An 18,090-nucleotide genomic window follows, 5' to 3' on the forward strand; every position below is an offset into this window, starting at 1 on the left:
TTTAATTAAATGCAATTATGAGGTTACAGTGTTTTTGGGCTTATCATTAGATGACGGGAGCGCTTTGTCAAAAAAAAGAACTCATACGAAAAAACCCCATATAGTTTCTTTCAGCATGGTTAACTTTATTCATGGTTTGTATTGGTGGTTGGTTCATGGTTATTCATGGTTCTTTATTTATGGTGGTTTATTCATGAGGGCTTGGAGGGGATTTTCTGGTTTTCGCGTAGCATTCAATATAAACTTTAACACTTAAGGTTATTTTTAATATTTTGTAAGTTCTTACCGCTGTTTGACACTGATCTTTGTGGCACTGTAACAAAATACATAGTGTATACTAGATGATTTCGGAGTCTTGGTCCTGAATGTCAAAAATATAACCTTATGGACACCTTGAGCATATTATATATAGGGGTATATTTTTTCATGATTTTCATATCGATCTTATGGGAAATCTTGTACAGTATGATCATCTTAATGCGCTTTTGACATTCGGGATCACGACTCAGTATTAAAAGCAATAAGAAGAAAATGAGGATTGAGGGGCTGATCCTGACCGAATTTTTAGTCATATTTTTGGTTTATTTTTTTCGTAAACGATTCTTTTTTTGCTCTTTACAGCACAACCAAGGTTTGTACCCACGATGTTTATAGAATAAGAATAATAATAATTATTATTTATTGTCACAAACATACAAGAATACAAAGACGATAAAAGAAAAACAAACAAGTAGACACGTTGAATAGAAGAGCAACAATTAAATTAACATAATTTCTTAAGTCTATCCAAATTATATGTCACACTTGGATCTCTTTCAAACTGATAGGTGTTTGGTTGATAGGTGCTGATACGATCCAACAAAACTAGCATTTAACATGTGTTTGGGGTCGGGACTCGTTTTAGATCACTCAGTGTCATTTAACAAGTTGTTGTAAGCATAGAAAAAAATCACGACAAATTTGGATTCTAAAGTAAGTTTAGTGTAAATATTTTCGACAGCGAAACGTGACGTACGCGTTTGCGTTAAGTGTCATTTTGTATGAGATTTTTGACTTTCCAAAACGTCCCGCTTGGCGCGCTGTTTAAAAACCCATACAAAATGAGACTTAACGCAAACGCGTACGTCACGTTTCGCAATCGACTAAATTTACACTAGGGGTACTGAACACAATACAAAATTCGACTTAACGCAAACGCGTACGTCACGTTTCGCTGTCGAATAAATTTACACTAGAGGTACAGCTTGAAAATATTGAATATTTTTTTATTTCAAATTTTTGTTACCCTTGCTTGACATGCGTCTGCGTCACACTGAAACATTTAAATGAACCTAAGGTCAAAACAAATACAAAATAGACACATGTTACCTACACTTGATGTTAAGTATACCTAAAACGTTTTTAGGTAAAAAAGGATGCGTTATTTTTACTTAGTAGGTATGTCATGGCCTGCAATTGGTCTGTATTCAAGTGGTATAAAACCAAAGAGAATTTGAAATAGAGGTGGATTGTCAAAGAAAACTTTGTAGCCACGTAAATTTACTGTCATCTTTCGACACATGATTAATACTTTTAGAATGTCAATTGACTTTGATCCTTATTATTTCACTGACATGTGTTACTCGTAAATTTGTCAGTCAGTTTTCCAGTTTCAAGTTCCGAGAAGTCAAAAATTGGAGTAATGATCCATTACCGAGGCCAAGGTAGGTAGGTGTAGGTGTAGGTAGGTTTGTGGGTATTTTAGGCCTCGAAAAGACAAGTATTAGTTATACACACTGTCTCAGGCGCTCTTTTCTTATTCAAGGTCACGTCAAAAGCCAGCCAGTCTTCCGGCTTCAAGTTCCGAGGAGTCACGAACTGGAGCAATGATTCCATGACCGGGTCCGGGGTTGTGGTGAACTGGGTAGTGGTAGTTGTGGCTTCGGTCTGAAATTAATTAATTTAGGTAAGAAAAGCGGCCAAGTGAACATGACGTCCAACTTTCAATCCGGGGATCGCGGGTTCAAATTAAGCTTGTAGCAAGAGTTTTTTGGAACTTATGTACGGAATATAATTTTTTTTTTTTTTTTATAACGATAGGCAAGCGTTTGACCACGATCTCACCTGATGGTAAGTGATGATGCGGTCTACGGTGGAGCACGCTTACCTATGAGATACCTATTTACCCTAGCCTTGAAGAGACCCAGATTGTACTCATGCGGAAACACAGACTCGGGCAGGAATTTGGAATTAATAATTAATTTTGGAATTTGGAATTGGGAATTAGTATTTGGGGGAATTTGACAGTATTGCGTACATATGTAAAGTAAACCTGTATGTGAAGTCTCCAAGCTGCATTGGATCAACATGGGGACTATTATCAAAGCCATGAGAAGAGGCCTGTGTCAAGCAGTATAATGTAGATATATCGGCTGAATTACTAGTATTAGGTAAGGCACTTTGTTTCACGTAAATTTTTGATGAATCAGTCACCCCTGTAATTAATTGCAAATTAAATTTATTCAATAGTACATCTGAGCTCCTGTTTAAAATAAATCCTCATATGGCGCTTTTTATCATTCGTTTCTGTTTGTTTACACCAAAATTTATGTACTTACTCCGTAGCTGCCAAATTTGGAAATTCCCATCTATCCTTTCATCAGTTGACTCCTCCCTTCAGGCAACTTTAACCAAAATTCTTAACATTCATTTTGAAATTAGGTCCTGGTCCCAAGCGGTTCTCCCAATAAGATTTGGGGGGCTGGGTGTTCGCACATCCGCTAGCATAGCTCTACCTGCTTTCCTGTCCTCTGTATATGGTTCGCTTTCTCTCGTCGGTATTATTTTAAACCGATGTTCGATACTTGACGATGAGATAGCGAACCTGAAGGAGGCCAGGGAGGCCTGGTGTGAGTCGTGCCCGAGTGCGGATATCCCAATTGCCCGTCATTGCCAGCGGGATTGGGACTCCCCACGTCTTAAGATAGCCCATGCCTCACTCATCGAACACAGCCTGGACGATTCTGAACGTGCGCGTATTCTAGCAGTTTCGGCCCCCGAGTCAGGCCACTGGTTACAGGCTCTCCCATCCAGACAAATCGGCACTGTTCTGGACCCAAGTGGCTTAAGAATAGCAATATGCTTGAGGCTTGGGTCTAGAATATGTGTTCCCCATACGTGCGCTTGCGGCAAGGATGTGAACCAGTTGGGCCGCCATGGCCTCTCATGTTCAAGAAGCGCCGGCCGAATATTCCGCCACGGCACTATTAATGATTTGGTCCGTCGCGCGCTCGCCACCGTGTCTGTGCCTGCGGTTTTAGAACCCGTGGGCATGGCGAGGGACGACGGCAAGCGTCCTGACGGAGCCACGTTAGTGCCGTGGAAACTAGGAAGGGCCCTGGTGTGGGACGCAACGTGTGTCGACACCTTTGCACAGTCCCACATTCAGGGGACCCGCATTCGAGCCGGCGCTGCCGCTGACCAGGCCCAAGTACTCAAGCGCCGCAAATACTCGACGTTGCTCGACGACTATGAGTTTGCGGCGCTCGCGGTTGAGACTTTGGGTCCCTGGTCAGCCGACATGAAAATATTCATGGCAGCACTGTCGGCGCGGCTGGTCGACACCACAGGGGACCCCAGGGCTGGCGCGTACCTCTCTCAACGTATTTCCCTTGCCATACAGAGAGGTAATGCCGCCAGTATCATGGGGTCCATGCCGCAAACAGACCTGTTAGAAGGGGTATTCTCTTTATAATTGGTTCCTTTTTTTTTTTGTAGGTAAGTATATTTTATAGTAGATAATTTTATTTTATTTCTAGGTTTAATTTTAGTTTTAATTTTGTTATATTATATTTTAGTTTAGTTAGTCTTTCATAATAATGTTGTTGTTCTAAATAATCTAAATGTTACGTTTAATTTTACTCGTAAAACATCATTGCGAGAGATGGTATAAGAATTAAAACCTAAAGTAATTAATCTTAAGTTACACCCTCCATGACAGTTTCCGCAACCCAACCCGTCTAAATCCCGATGAGGGCTTTATTCGTGTGGTTAGGCAGGATTTTTTTGTGTTCTGAATGATGAATTTCTCGCAATTTAGCTACTGGGTAACTAAGAATAATTAATATAAATATTTACCGATGTGGTTGGGTGATAAATAACGGGAACGAAAACTGTGTCCTGAAATACAGATATTTATATGATTTCTTTTCTTATTTTTTTTATTTTGTAAGAACCAATTTCTGATCTGTGTAAATGTTATTATTTAGTAATAATAATATCAAAATCGATTTAATAATGAAATATCTGTAAAACAAAGGTATTTTATTTTACCTACATTTGAAGTGTCAAATGCCAACAATTTGATCAATGCCGCAAAAGTAATCGCCTTTTGAGATTCCCGGGTGCATAGCCAACGTGCCAATCGTTTATGCTCCGTAGCGAACGAAAACTGTCATTGTCGTATTAATATGGAAGAGTGATTGAGAGAGACGACTACGCTACGCTGCGGAGCGTTAACGATTGGCACATTGGCTAAGCACCCTGAACACTGATGATGATGATAATGTCCTTCCAGACGTATCCGTTGACTGCGACACCCGGACAAATCAGATATTTTGTACATTCTGACGTGCATGGGCTCGACTTGCGAAAACGAGTTTTGTTTTCCGAAAACTAAAGAGTCACCCTAAATTTAAAGCACAACGATTAGACGTAAACGGGTTTATAAATTTGCGAAGCATCTAAATGAAGTCAATTTGAGTCGAGAAGCATAAGAAAATCTTGTTAACCGCTTCGCATTGTCGTATTTTTTGTTTGACTTAGAAATGTAAGTTCTTCTGGAGAACGCAAAAGGCTATTTTTCAACAGAAATCAAATAACAAAACTCCAAACGCAGCCACAAGTAAAAACAGCAAATTACCATAAACGCTTAATAAAGTCCAAATTTTAACTACAACTTTTTTATTTTTAACCTTATGCGTGTCATAATAAGACCGGAATTCACATACATGGATTATGGAAATTAGTCCTTAATGTAAAAGGGATCATATAATAACGTCAACATTCCTACATTTTAACGGCACATATATTTCTCCAAATAATAATGTTATGTTGTTGTACTAATTAAAGCGCCTGAGGGATTCCGTTTGAACTTGAAAAATACAAAAGTAACAAAACTAATTAATACGTTCTATTTTGAATCTTAAATCTATTTAATTAAAGGCTATGATTCTTAGAACTTATATTGTCTTAATAATCATTGTTATCTTTTCTTTAAAATATCAAAAGATTTTGTTCTTTATTCGAGAAATAACTTACGTTTATTTTAGTCTGCATGTTTCTTCCAGTTTTCCTGTCCTAATTAACATATACTCGTATTATAAATACTTATATAATACACATCTAGTTTGCTCTGAAGAAAAAGTATAAGATAAAAATACAATTTTATATTATCTTCAAAGCAAACTAGATGTGAGATAATGAAGTAGAACGTATTATGTAGGTAAGTCTATATTTATAGGTATTTAAATAAAAGTAAACAAAAACCCTCAAACCTTACCCTCAGTGGCTCCTCAAGCCAATTGAAGGCTGTTGAAAACAAACCATGATCAAATAATGTACTCGTAGGTTAAAGTCACGTCGTTCAGTCACAGATCCAGGCGGTTTTGTATTTGGTTGGTCAACCAATAAATGTTATAACTACCCGAAAATGTACAAATTGTTTGTTCACTTTTATTTAAATACCTAAAAATACAGAGTATAGGTGAACAGTATACACTAAGGTTATGGAGGGTAGAGGTAAAGAGAACATCTCTCTGTTTATCTAAAAGTCTCCGTCAAAAAGCGTTAAATAGGTGGCGCCACATTAGCGAGATGACACTTTTGTAGCTGTATCTGTACGTATTCCATGAAATAGGTATATCGAATTACGGAAAAAAACAACAAAATTATTTTTATTATGTACTTATTTCTTCTCGGGATATTTTAACTCCTCAAACTTGCTTGTTAAATTGTTTATCAATTTTAGCAATTATAAAAAGAATAAGCGCAACTGAAGGAATGTCAAAGATTAAAAGATTTCTAGGGTTCCAATTAGAATTAAACCATTTTTGTAGAATCCTTTCCTTTAATAAAAAGTACTTGACAACTACTTTGTTCTCAAGTCAAATTCTTTTATGAAAAATTCTGAAATAGATGTCAACTAAAAAAAAAGTGCCAAAGCCCTCCGGTGGCTGAAGCCGGAACCGGATAGGTGTCTTCAGCTTACGGTGCTAGCTCCTTGACTACTAGGCCACCCGGTGATGGCGGTACATTACTTACTGCTGTGGCTCAGCGACCCGAAGCGGATCTTGGCCTCCGACACCAAAGACCGTCATGCTTCTCTGTCCAAAGCCGTTTCTGTCCAGTCGACGGCGCAGAGTTCGCTAAGGTCTTTTTACCTAGGGCGTCCGGTCCGTCTTAGATGGTCTTCGGCCATTTGGAACTCCAGAGTACGCCCTCCAGACTGCACGATCCTCACCCATCCGGACTACGTGCCCGAGTAATGATGACTTTGATAATGGCGGTACCCAACCCAAATTCTTGAGTATATGTAGGGTTGCCATAATTATTCAGAACTGATACGGGACAAAGGGGTAGGCTACGGGATGGGGAAGGGAGGCAAATACGTATTCTCATAACTTTTACTCTCATAGAGATAATGGTGACCATGGACGGGAAAAAAATACGGGACGTGATATATATATATCCCGGGACGTATGACAACCCTAAGTATATGCATTGTTGAAAAGGTTAGAAAATAAGGTAGTTGAGTAAATTTAAAATATACAAGACTTACCGTGACTCTGGCAAGACCGTCCTCTGTGTTAGCCTGAATCAAAGATATTAAGCGGTGCCTAATTTAATTGATTGAAATAATATATGTTTTAGGCAGTACTACGAGCTGGGTCATTTGTATTTTTTGTTACCATTTTTGCGGAAATAAATATGCATTTATTGGTATTAATTGTTTAAAATATATTTGTTTTTTTTTTTAGGTTTATAGAACTTTATTCTCATAAAGAATTACATAATTCACTTACATGAGAAAATTCACATGTTAAAACTAAGTCTAAGCATACAATGTACACAAAAAACATGTTATTAAATTCATAGTGGGTAGAAATGCATTACAGGTTACTTATTACTAAACGCTCGGAACATATCTTTACGTTACCAACTGAACACCAAACAGAACCAGCGATGTATGAGGCAGATAAGACGATGCGCTAGGATGGTTACATATTATATATATATATATATCATATATATCATATTATTTTATTTTATTTTATTTTTTATTTTATTTATTTGGAGATCCAACAGCTGTGACATTAACATAGAAAAATATAGTAGATACAGGAAGCCAATTATAGGAACTCACAGGTAGTGACATAATACTAAACTAAGATAACGCACTATTGCAACCACATATGTGAACAAAGCGAATACAAATGATACTTAATAAGGATAATGTGGGAGTTCAAAATACTAATTAACTTAGTAACATAATGAGGTCTAAGGTAAAAGTATAAATAGTAAATACGTAATTATAGGTATTCAAGAAGGCGACAACATTATATTATATATATCATAGATATTCGTTGGTTAAACAGATTTTAGATAAATATTTTGACGACCGGTTTGGCCTAGTGGGTAGTGACCCTGCCTACGAAGCTGATGGTCCCGGGTTCAAATCCTGGTAAGGGCATTTATTCGTGTGATGAGCATGGATATTTGTTCCCGAGTCATGGGTGTTTTCTATGTATTTAAGTATTTATAAATATTTATATATTATATATATCGTTGTCTAAGTACTCTCAACACAAGCCTTATTGAGCTTACTGTGGGAGTTAGTCAATTTGTGTAATAATGTCCTATAATATTTATATTTATATATTACTGTAATAAAGTAGAAAATACCTTTTTTTTCTTGCATGTGTTAGAACATTCAATAACTGAATACTTTATAAAGTAAGGACGCTAAGCACGAAGAATTCCATACATTGACCCGTTATTTCCTGTCTCTATTGCACGCGCATAATTATATCGCTGTCCCGCTTGCACAGTAGCATTGAGATAGGAAAAGGTGGGTTAATTTACGAAATTCTTTGTGCTAGCGTCCTTACTTTAGATAATTCAATAATTAAATATTTAACAGATACATTTAAATTTTATTACAATTTAAAACAGGGGCCAAGTATATCAATATATGTGTAAAAGCAGGGGATCATTTGTGTCATTACTTAATGAAAAGGGACCTTATTGTCGATGGCGCTTACACCGCACTGCATCACGCGGCGTTGTATTTAATATCGGAGTATCGTTAATAATGGCGGAAGCGCCATGGAAGCGGAGGTCCCTTTTCATAGATAACGTCACATTTTTCTGTCTGAAATGGCCTAAGTGAAGTTATATTTACCGAAGTCAAAGCCACCCACTCAATTGGCACACCAAAGTCATCCTGCAACATCACTTTTTTTTACAAAATGAAAGGTATTTTGTTACTAACAACATTAGAATTAAGGTACTTGACCCATGTAACGCCCAGTGACAAATAAAGCTCACTCTTTAAATAATAAGTTATTTTTACAAAAACGGTGGCTAATCAATGTTTTCTCTAAGCCAAAGTTACTATTAGTCTGTCGATGGTTCAATAAATGATTGATTAAATTTTGTTTTTTTTTCCTTAAAATCCATAATCTAAAATACACGAGGTAGGGCCTTACGTGGGTCGGTTACCATAGGTAATTTAAGAGGGAAGAAAAGCTTTGCGATCCTAACGAAATAACGGTACTTATTCTATGAAATTTCCATTTCGGGAGAAAACGGTTTCCACATAACAAATCACTATGATTTTGATGTCGATCGCTTCAGCATAATATATTCTAAGTTTATTGCTCTCGCTTTAACATTTTTTTTGTTTCATTTTGTCCATAACATAGGTACAGTCAGCATCAAAAGTAGCGGATCAAATAACGCTTCATAAGTAGATACTTACATTCTGTAACATCTTAACAAAAAGTGATCTATTTAATATAGAACAACTAAGACTGTAAAAGATACTTTTGAATGCGAATTTAAGAAATTTATCTATATTTGTAAAAGTTATCCGGAATATCAGATATTTTTGGCGCGTTGTTTCATCCGCTACTTTTGATGCTGACTGTACAAAAACATCATGAAGAATGGGAAAAATTAAAAACATTTTTCTCTTTTTGTGTGAACGAGTAGGTACGTGGTATACTACCCTCTTAAAAGACTGACAAATCTAAATCCGCAACGTAAGCTTCGTGGAGGGTCCAACCATAAATCAGCAACAGGCATCATCATTACACTTAAACAATAAACCTATCCGCAACAGGCTTCGTCAAAACAATAAACCTATCCGCAACAGGCTTCGTCAATACACATAAACAATAAACCTATCCGCAACAGGCTTCGTCATTACACATAAACAATAAACCTATCCGCAACAGGCTTCGTCAATACACATAAACAATAAACATATTCGCAACAGGCTTCGTCAATACACATAAGCGATAAACCTATCCGCAACAGGCTTCGTCAATACACATAAACAATAAACCTATCCGCAAAGGGCTTCGTCATTACACATAAACAATAAACCTATCCACAACAAGCTTCGTCAATACACATAAACGATAAACCTATTCGCAACAGGCTTCGTCATTACACATTAACAATAAACCTATCCGCAACAGGCTTCGTCAATACACATAAACGATAAATCTATCCGCAACAGGCTTCGTAATTTTCCCTAATACTAATTATATAATTAAACTATTAAGTATTTACTGTTACTGCTGTTCATTATTAGGTTAATTGATATACCTACGAATTAACCATTTATTGTCGCTAATCATACATAAGGTTGAAATCGGTAGCTCTTAAGGTTCTCATTGGCTTTCGTTTAACCCGTACTGGCCGCGTAGCCAACGTTACAATCGTTAACGCTCCGTAGCGTAGCGTAGTCATCTCCCTCTATCACTCTTCCATATTAGTGTGACTGTGACAGTTGCGTTTCGTTCGCCACGGAGCGTGAACGATAGGCACGTTGGCTACGCGGACTTAACATGACGGCGAAAGCCTGTATAACATTTCAGTAATACTTTTGATTCATTAACATTTTTGCGGTTAAACAATTATTTGTACACAGATCACGGTTGGATTACCCTTGTTGGAAACCTTTTTACTCTCCTTTTATTAGTGTAAAACTTTCAGATACAAACCGCTTTAGGCAAATCACGAAATGGATCAGGGGGCTTTAGTTCCTAAAAGAAGAAAAAAACAAATTTAGGATATTTTACACCCTGAGCTTGTGGAGTACCAATTAAAAGAATAGGGGAATGCCGCTTCTCCATACCAACGTAGACCCTATTTTCCTCCCTGAATATCGTCGTCATGGAAAATATGTTTATACTATACATGATTTCGACCACGGCGACTGTTTCAGCTCCTTTGTTGAATACGTTCGTGCGCTCGCATGTGGCTCGCGTACCCGAGTTTATTTGCGAAGACCCGTGCACATGACGGGCAGGAAAACATAGTAATAATAACTCGATAATTTTAACCAATGTACGGCGGTCGGCGTCAGCGTTAATTAACAACACAAAACAAGTTATATAAATGTAAAATAAGTTTACTCTTAATAGTTGCCTCGCAGACTCTGGGTTCCCGTCATTTGGCTGTTGTCGTGAAACGTCCCAATTCTGAAAACAATAATTCATTACCGATAAAAACTTTTATCGGGAGTTACATAGCTGACAAAGTATTAGATGACTGTCAAAAGATTGTGTTGTTTTATGGCTGTACTCTGCAATCTCGTCTCGCTGTCAAGAAGAGCGGGGAGTAGGGAGTAAAAGAACAGGTTAAAATTAGTATGAACATTTCATATTCAAGTGAAAAAAAAAAAACAGTCACAAAAAAGGAAGTAAGATACTTGGTATCAAAATTAATATACGAGTATTAATGATCTTTCCTTAACTGTCTCTGCTTAACATACTAGGTGCAATAAAAATGTGGGGATCCGTTTAAGGATACCTACTCGTATATATGCCGTTTCGTTTTTGATGAGGAAGAAGTAGAAGAAAAAATTGAATGCAAACAAATTGTCCGTTATATGTTGGTTGGTTGGCTGAGTTAAACGACAAGCCCCATAGAAAAAAAAATCGCGTCAAAAAAAAAAGTTTTTACTTTTTCTTAATTAAGGTACGATACCAAATATGCTCTGAAACGGAGCCTTAATTATTTTTGTACACACTGTATTAAAAGTTGGTAGTATGGTAGTCCCAACATCTGTTACTTATATAAAGTTAAATACCAGTGAGTGTGGGACCGGACCACCTTTATACAATAATGGTATGTATATTTACAACTTCTTTATCAAACTTTTTTTTTATAAGAGCATAAAGAGAATTTAACGGTACATCCATGTAAAATGGCAGCTACTTTGAGTTAATAGTGAGTTTTTATACAAAAATTACATTTCGATTCCATTTCTAAAATAAATATTTTAAAACATAGATGTTCTTATTTAAATAAGGGTGTCTAAATATTTATTCCCCAAGGCCTCAACATCTCAATTGTTGTTTTTTTTTATTCGGAGAACCAACAACTATCAATTGGTTAATATTTACCTATAGATATGTAAGTAATAGAGAGCCAATTATAGGTTCTACCAGGAGCTCTAAAAACATCTTCCTCTAACAACATATTAGAGCCAAAACACAAGTAAGTGTTGTGCTACGTCACAACGTCGTATCATGCCAAGACACGACGTCGCAGCATGACACGACGTCGCATTGGGACCCGACGTCGCAACGTGACACAACATCGCGTCGTGACATGACGTCGCAACGTGACACGACGTCGCATTGGGACCCGACGTCGCAACGTGACACAACATCGCGTCGTGACATGACGTCGCAACGTGACACGACGTCGCATTGGGACCCGACGTCGCAACGTGACACAACATCGCGTCGTGACATGACGTCGCAACGTGACACAACATCGCGTCGTGACATGACGTCGCAACGTGACACGACGTCGCATTGGGACCCGACGTCGCAACGTGACACAACATCGCGTCGTGACATGACGTCGCAACGTGACACGACGTCGCATTGGGACCCGACGTCGCAACGTGACACAACATCGCGTCGTGACATGACGTCGCAACGTGACACGACGTCGCATTGGGACCCGACGTCGCAACGTGACACAACATCGCGTCGTGACATGACGTCGCAACGTGACACGACGTCGCATTGGGACCCGACGTCGCAACGTGACACAACATCGCGTCGTGACATGACGTCGCAACGTGACACGACGTCGCATTGGGACCCGACGTCGCAACGTGACACAACATCGCGTCGTGACATGACGTCGCAACGTGATACGACGTCGCATTGGGACCCGACGTCGCAACGTGACACAACATCGCATCGTGACACGACGTCGCAACGTGATACGACGTCGTATCGTGTAATTGTATTGTGGCCCTTAGTTGTATTACAAATTCGTGTTCTTACCCATGTATCTGGAGGTGGACCTGCCGATCCTATGTATCGTAGTTTCGACTGAAATAAACAATTGTTAAAATTAAATAATTTAAATCTGCCTTTATCACGAAACAATTTAGCATGCGTTAAAATTTGCATCAAATTACTTTGCCAAACTTTTGGATAAAATAATCTTACTAATATAAATTACGACGCCCAAATTGCCAAGTGTCGCAAATATGCATTTTTAAAAAGTAATTATGTATTTGCGGCACTTGCGATTGAAACTTTCGGTCCTTGGTCGTCCGACACCAAGAAACTAGTAAAAGAAATTTCTACTAAACTAGTCTGGGTGTCTGGCGACCTACGAGCTGGCGCTTTTTTCGCACAAAAACTTAGCCTCACTGTGCAGAGAGGGAACGCGGCCAGTGTCCTGGGAACAATGCCTCAGGCTAATTTAGGCTTAGTTTTTTGATAATATAGCTATTGTAATTGATTATGTAAATATATAATTCCTTATCAATGGTTAAAAAAAAAAAACTTACTAATCATATTTGAAAAATAAATAGAATCTTTGAACTGAAGAACCGAATGGGCCCTACACGGAAGACCAGTGCTGGTTTTATAGTTAACATTTTGTTGAGTTTAGTCCAATTAGTGATGCACATACTGTTAGGAATTATTATATTTTACAGTTTACCGCACTAGTGCGATAATTAGCACATTACGTAACTATGTCTAAAAGTGAAAGACTCGTATGTACTGTATAACGTTGTACGATACATGTGCGAATAGGTAGTTCACGACCCGTGTCTATTCAAAATACTCCTTTAGGTCGCCACTCATAACAAATTTCCTATTTTTCGCTCTAGTATCGTGATGTACTATTATTTTTCAAATTGGCAATACCATTACAGTAATACCAAGGTTCTGCAAAAATACGAAATAAATGTTTTTCGTATTTGTTCGTATTTAAAAAACATAAAATACAAATTAAATACTGGATTAATGTTCTGTTTTTCTCCCATTGTTGTATGTCTGTATATGTTTTGTGATCGCCACGATTTTTTTTTTCAACCTTCCAAAAGGTAGAATATTAATAATAGTGTCTTATACAATGGTGATATAATAGAGAGCTTTCAGTCGAATACCGTCTATAGGCAACGAAGCTTGCTGAGTTGCCTAAGTAAGGTACGAAATTGAAAAGCTTGATTACATCACTACTGTATACAATACTTTTTCTACGAGTCATCTAAATTAATACTTTTTTTACTATAAAACCTAGTTAGTTAGTGCTTCTGGGCATTTTCCGCAAATCGACAGCCATTGTGCCTATTTTGCGTACCCGTACTATAAAATCTAAATAATTAATGAAAATTGTTAAGTATCTTAGAAGATAAAATTATAGACATTAGCGCGCGACTCCCACCCCGCGTCCCTTTAGTCTTTTCTTTTGGAGCGCGGCGACACGTGATTGGTCATTTATTTTAGCTGACTACAGCGTACCGAAATGAATTTTATAATTGAGTTGGCGATAGTGCTCCGAAAGGCTCTTTTTGTACTTTAAAAACTGATAAGAAAATTTCACTTTATCCGCAAGAGTTGCAAAAAGTAGATGCAAATATCGAGTTCTTTTCTTATGTTGGCTGGTTGAATTAAATTGTAAGTGATTAATTTGAATGATACATATTAAATACCGTTCATTTGGATTTATTTGTAATATTTAACAGTTCTCGCAACGCTCAAGATTCCACTTTTAGAACCGATCGCTACGCTCTTAGTTAAATTTTGGAATCGTTCGCTTGCTCGGATATCAATATTGCCCCCCCCCCCCCCCCCCACTGTAAAACAAACAACTTTTTTCATAATACTGTGAGTTTTGCTTTACCTCATTCTAGATATCAGTAAAGTGGAACAAATAAATAAAACTCACAGGTGGTTGATGTTGTGAATGACGTGGCGGTCCATTCTGGCCTCCTCTAGAGCCTTGTGATCCTTTAAGTCCAAAATGCGCTCCACTTCCAAGTCCGGAAGGTCCATATTGTGGTCCAGGTCGTCCAAATCTTGAACCGTATTTTCCAAGCGGCGGTCCATCATTTGGAGACCCGAATTGCTCAGGCGGGCCATTTGGTCTGAGAAGTGGTCCATATTGTCCAGATGAATCAAGCGGTCCACCAAAATTATATTGCCTTGGTGGTCCATTTTGTGCACCAGGTGGTCCATAAGGTCCCTGTTGCCCAGGCGGCATAGCACCTCCATACATGTCCTCAGGTGATTGCCCACTAGGTGGCCCAAAAGGTCCATAGAGTCCAGATGATCCTTGTTCCCCTGGTGGAAAAGCTGATCCGGATCCACGTGGTGGTTCATCAGGTGGTCCTTGACCAGGTGGACCAAATGGTCCATAAGGACCATATGGTCCTTGTTGGCCTGGGGGGACAGCCCGTCCGGGTGGTCCACGTTGTGGTCCATCGGGTGGTCCAAATGATCCATAAGGTCCAGGTGGTCCATATGGCGGTTCCGCGGGTGGTCCTTGTTCACTAGGCATTGGAGGTCCAGGAGGTCCATAGAGCCCTGGTCCATAAGATTCAGGCGGTCCATGTGGCCCAGGTGGTCCATATGGTGACTCTGCGTGTGCTCTTTGTGGACCAGGAGGTCCGGGAGGTCCATAAGGCCCAGGTTCCTGTGGCCCAGGTGGTCCATATGGTGACTCTTCGGGTGCTCCTTGTGGACCAGGGGGTCCAGGTGGTCCGGGAGGTCCATAAAGTCCAGATCTTAGTGGTCCAGGTGGTCCATTAGGAATCTCATGTGATGAAGGTGCCCAGGGTGGCCTGACATCTGCTGCTGGTGGTGACCATGGCTGTCTCGGTGGTTCGCCCTGCAAAATAAATAATCGAGCTAGAAGAATATAATATTCACCTTGATATTGTTAAGGCGCCGTGAGTTCAGGTTCTTCTTATACTCTCACTTAGCATGACCGTGAGCGAAACCGCTGTTCGTGCTCGGCATCGAGATTGTATGGAATTGTTATTTTTAGTTAACAAAAAAGTTATTTTTTTAAGAAATTTTCATATTTTAGCCTTTGTGCAAAAAATGGTGCTTTTTTGACCTATGTTCCTGTTTTTTTTCTATTTAGCGAAAGTTGTTTAATGAAGTTAAAGTTACTAAGAGAAAGTTGAGGCCTTTCTATCTATACAGGGAAGAATAGCTTTACAAATCTAACGAAATAACGGTATTTTTTCTATGAAATTCTGTTTCAGGAGAAAACTGTTTCCACTAACTAAATCTTAACAAATCACTTTGATTTTGATGTCGATCGCTTCAGCATAATATATTCTAGGTTTCGGTTTTTTGAAGAAAAAACTACTTTTTTTAATACATTTATTTAAACATTTTTCATTCTCCATGATTTTTAGTATGTTGTTGACACAATGAAAAACTAGCTTTATAGGTTTTCTTTTTTTTTTTAAATTTGCAAAACAAAAAAAATTTAAAGAAATGCGAAACCTTTAAACCTACAAAATATTAAACTGAAGCGATCGACATTAAAATCAAAGTGATTTGTTAAGATTTAGTTAGTGAAAGACGTTTTCTCCCGAAATGGAATTTCACAGAAAAAATATCGTTATTTCGCAAGGATCGCAAAGCCATTCTTCCCACTTATGCTTAATACTTACGACTTCTGAGTTTTCTGGGGAGGGTGACGATGGTCCAAATACTCCCTAGTAAAAAAATACTCCCTAGTTAGTCTTAATACAGATTGATTCATAAGTCGTGATTAGAAATGTGTTTCTTACTATGTACGTTTAGTATTAACCTAAAGCTTCTTACCTTGCCATGCATTTACATACTGGAGGTTTGACTATTTGTAAGAAAACTAGCACTTCCAGAACCTAAATAAACTATTTATAAAAACGGGCCCTATTACCAGTCAATAAAAATATATAATATAATCCCAGATTCTATTAAAGATGTACCTATAATATATTTCGAAATAAACTCAAATCATGGTTAATTAGTACATCATTCTATTCATATCAAGAATTTATGACATGTGATAACGAATAAAATTGTTAATTTCAATTTTTTATTTTATTTTTAGTTTCGTCTCAATATAATGGAATGATTTAATGAATTGACATTATTATTATTAAGCTAATTACACGCTAGTTATTATCATAACTTAGTGTTAGTAGGACATTTTAAATTCGATTATTGTTATTATTTGTTTATTGTCATCATTGCATTTTTTAATATTACATTTTTATCAGTATTGTTATTATTAGTATAGTTATTTACATTAAATAACTGCTATTTACTGTGACTGCAAAACGAATGATTGTATTTGAATGGTATAGATATTACGTAGACAATAGGTAATAATATGTTTTGTAAGGTAATTTTAAGTATTTAACTATTAAGGTTAACTCAGGGTCCATGTTGTGACAATTTAATTTAAAATAACATCTGTATGTACCATGGAATGCAATAAATAAATGAAATGAAATGAAAAAGACACTTGTACAAAAGAATGTGAAAAACATCTCTTAATGTGTTTTATTATAATTCATTATTATTTTTTCTTAAATTCACTAAGTCTCATGGTTACCCTACTTTTCACGGACTCATAGCATAGGAATCAAATTGTGACAGCCGATATCAAAAGGGACCTTACGGCGGTCGGCGCATACCTCGCGTCGTGCCGCATTGGTATTGACGCTCCGCTAATAACGGCTTAAGCGCTGACCGCCAAGGTCCCTTTTGATGTGGACTGTCACAATTTTTCAATTCAACCTCTTTGTATTTGCTGGCTGGTAACGTTAATAAAATTACATTAACAATGACAAATGTCAGAAGTCATAACACTACGAATACTACGATACAAATTGCAATTAAGTCACATGACTAGTAGGGTGACCATGAATTTTAATTAATAGGAATGTTTTTATTAATACTTAATTAAGGAGCTAATTAATTGTGATTTGTTCTTGCACTCCGCGTTAGTTTATGGAAGGTGTATCGGGAGATGTGGTTACTGGTCACGACTTGAAAATCATCCTGTATTGGTATCGCTCGTGTTTCGACTTGTTATAATAAATCGCACTTTTGTCGTGCACTAGGTTTTTTACTATCACACAAAAAAAATATTGTTTTCTATTTTATCCTGCGGGATGTATAACATAACTCACAGTCACACACACGAACGTATGTTAGTTAGTTAGTTAGTGCTTCTGGGCATTTTCCGCAAATCGACAACCATTGAGCCTATTTTGCGTGAAACGAGGTAGCGCTACTCTAACCACCCCAGCTCCTCCACGAAGCCTAGCAAAGTTTTCAGGTTGCTAATTGCCTCTCCTAGTGTGCACGGAGTCCCTAGGTATTTGTTCCTGTATACTTCTACCTGTTTGCAGTCTAGGAGAATATGTTTTGTTGTTTCTTCTTCTTCCATGCACGCTCTGCACATGGGGCTGTCTGTTTTACCCATATTGTGTAGGTGTTACAAACGTATGTTATTGTATCATTAAAAGTGCTGCTTTCAAATTTA

General features: G+C 37.8%; 1 protein-coding gene and 1 long non-coding RNA gene across 2 annotated transcripts in view; one reads left to right on the top strand and one right to left on the bottom strand.

Moving 5' to 3' along the window:
• The window catches only part of LOC133531183 (uncharacterized), a 111,075-nt gene that overhangs the window by 29,401 nt on the left and 63,584 nt on the right, over nt 1–18,090 (top strand). The window lies entirely within an intron of this gene.
• The window catches only part of LOC133530996 (collagen alpha-1(I) chain-like), a 30,211-nt gene that overhangs the window by 7,638 nt on the left and 4,483 nt on the right, over nt 1–18,090 (bottom strand). Inside the window, exons 4-14 of the mRNA XM_061869067.1 lie at nt 16,223–16,267; nt 14,482–15,423; nt 12,579–12,626; nt 10,686–10,751; nt 10,272–10,313; nt 8,441–8,482; nt 6,818–6,850; nt 5,299–5,337; nt 1,777–1,926; nt 1,286–1,312; nt 287–313 (exon numbers count right to left, since the gene is read on the bottom strand). Of these exons, the coding sequence (XP_061725051.1) occupies nt 287–313; nt 1,286–1,312; nt 1,777–1,926; nt 5,299–5,337; nt 6,818–6,850; nt 8,441–8,482; nt 10,272–10,313; nt 10,686–10,751; nt 12,579–12,626; nt 14,482–15,423; nt 16,223–16,267 (1,461 nt within the window). The remainder of the gene's footprint in view (nt 1–286; nt 314–1,285; nt 1,313–1,776; nt 1,927–5,298; nt 5,338–6,817; nt 6,851–8,440; nt 8,483–10,271; nt 10,314–10,685; nt 10,752–12,578; nt 12,627–14,481; nt 15,424–16,222; nt 16,268–18,090) is intronic.

This window comes from Cydia pomonella, chromosome 24, assembly GCF_033807575.1.
Source record: "Cydia pomonella isolate Wapato2018A chromosome 24, ilCydPomo1, whole genome shotgun sequence".
In the NCBI taxonomy this organism is placed as follows: domain Eukaryota; kingdom Metazoa; phylum Arthropoda; class Insecta; order Lepidoptera; family Tortricidae; genus Cydia; species Cydia pomonella.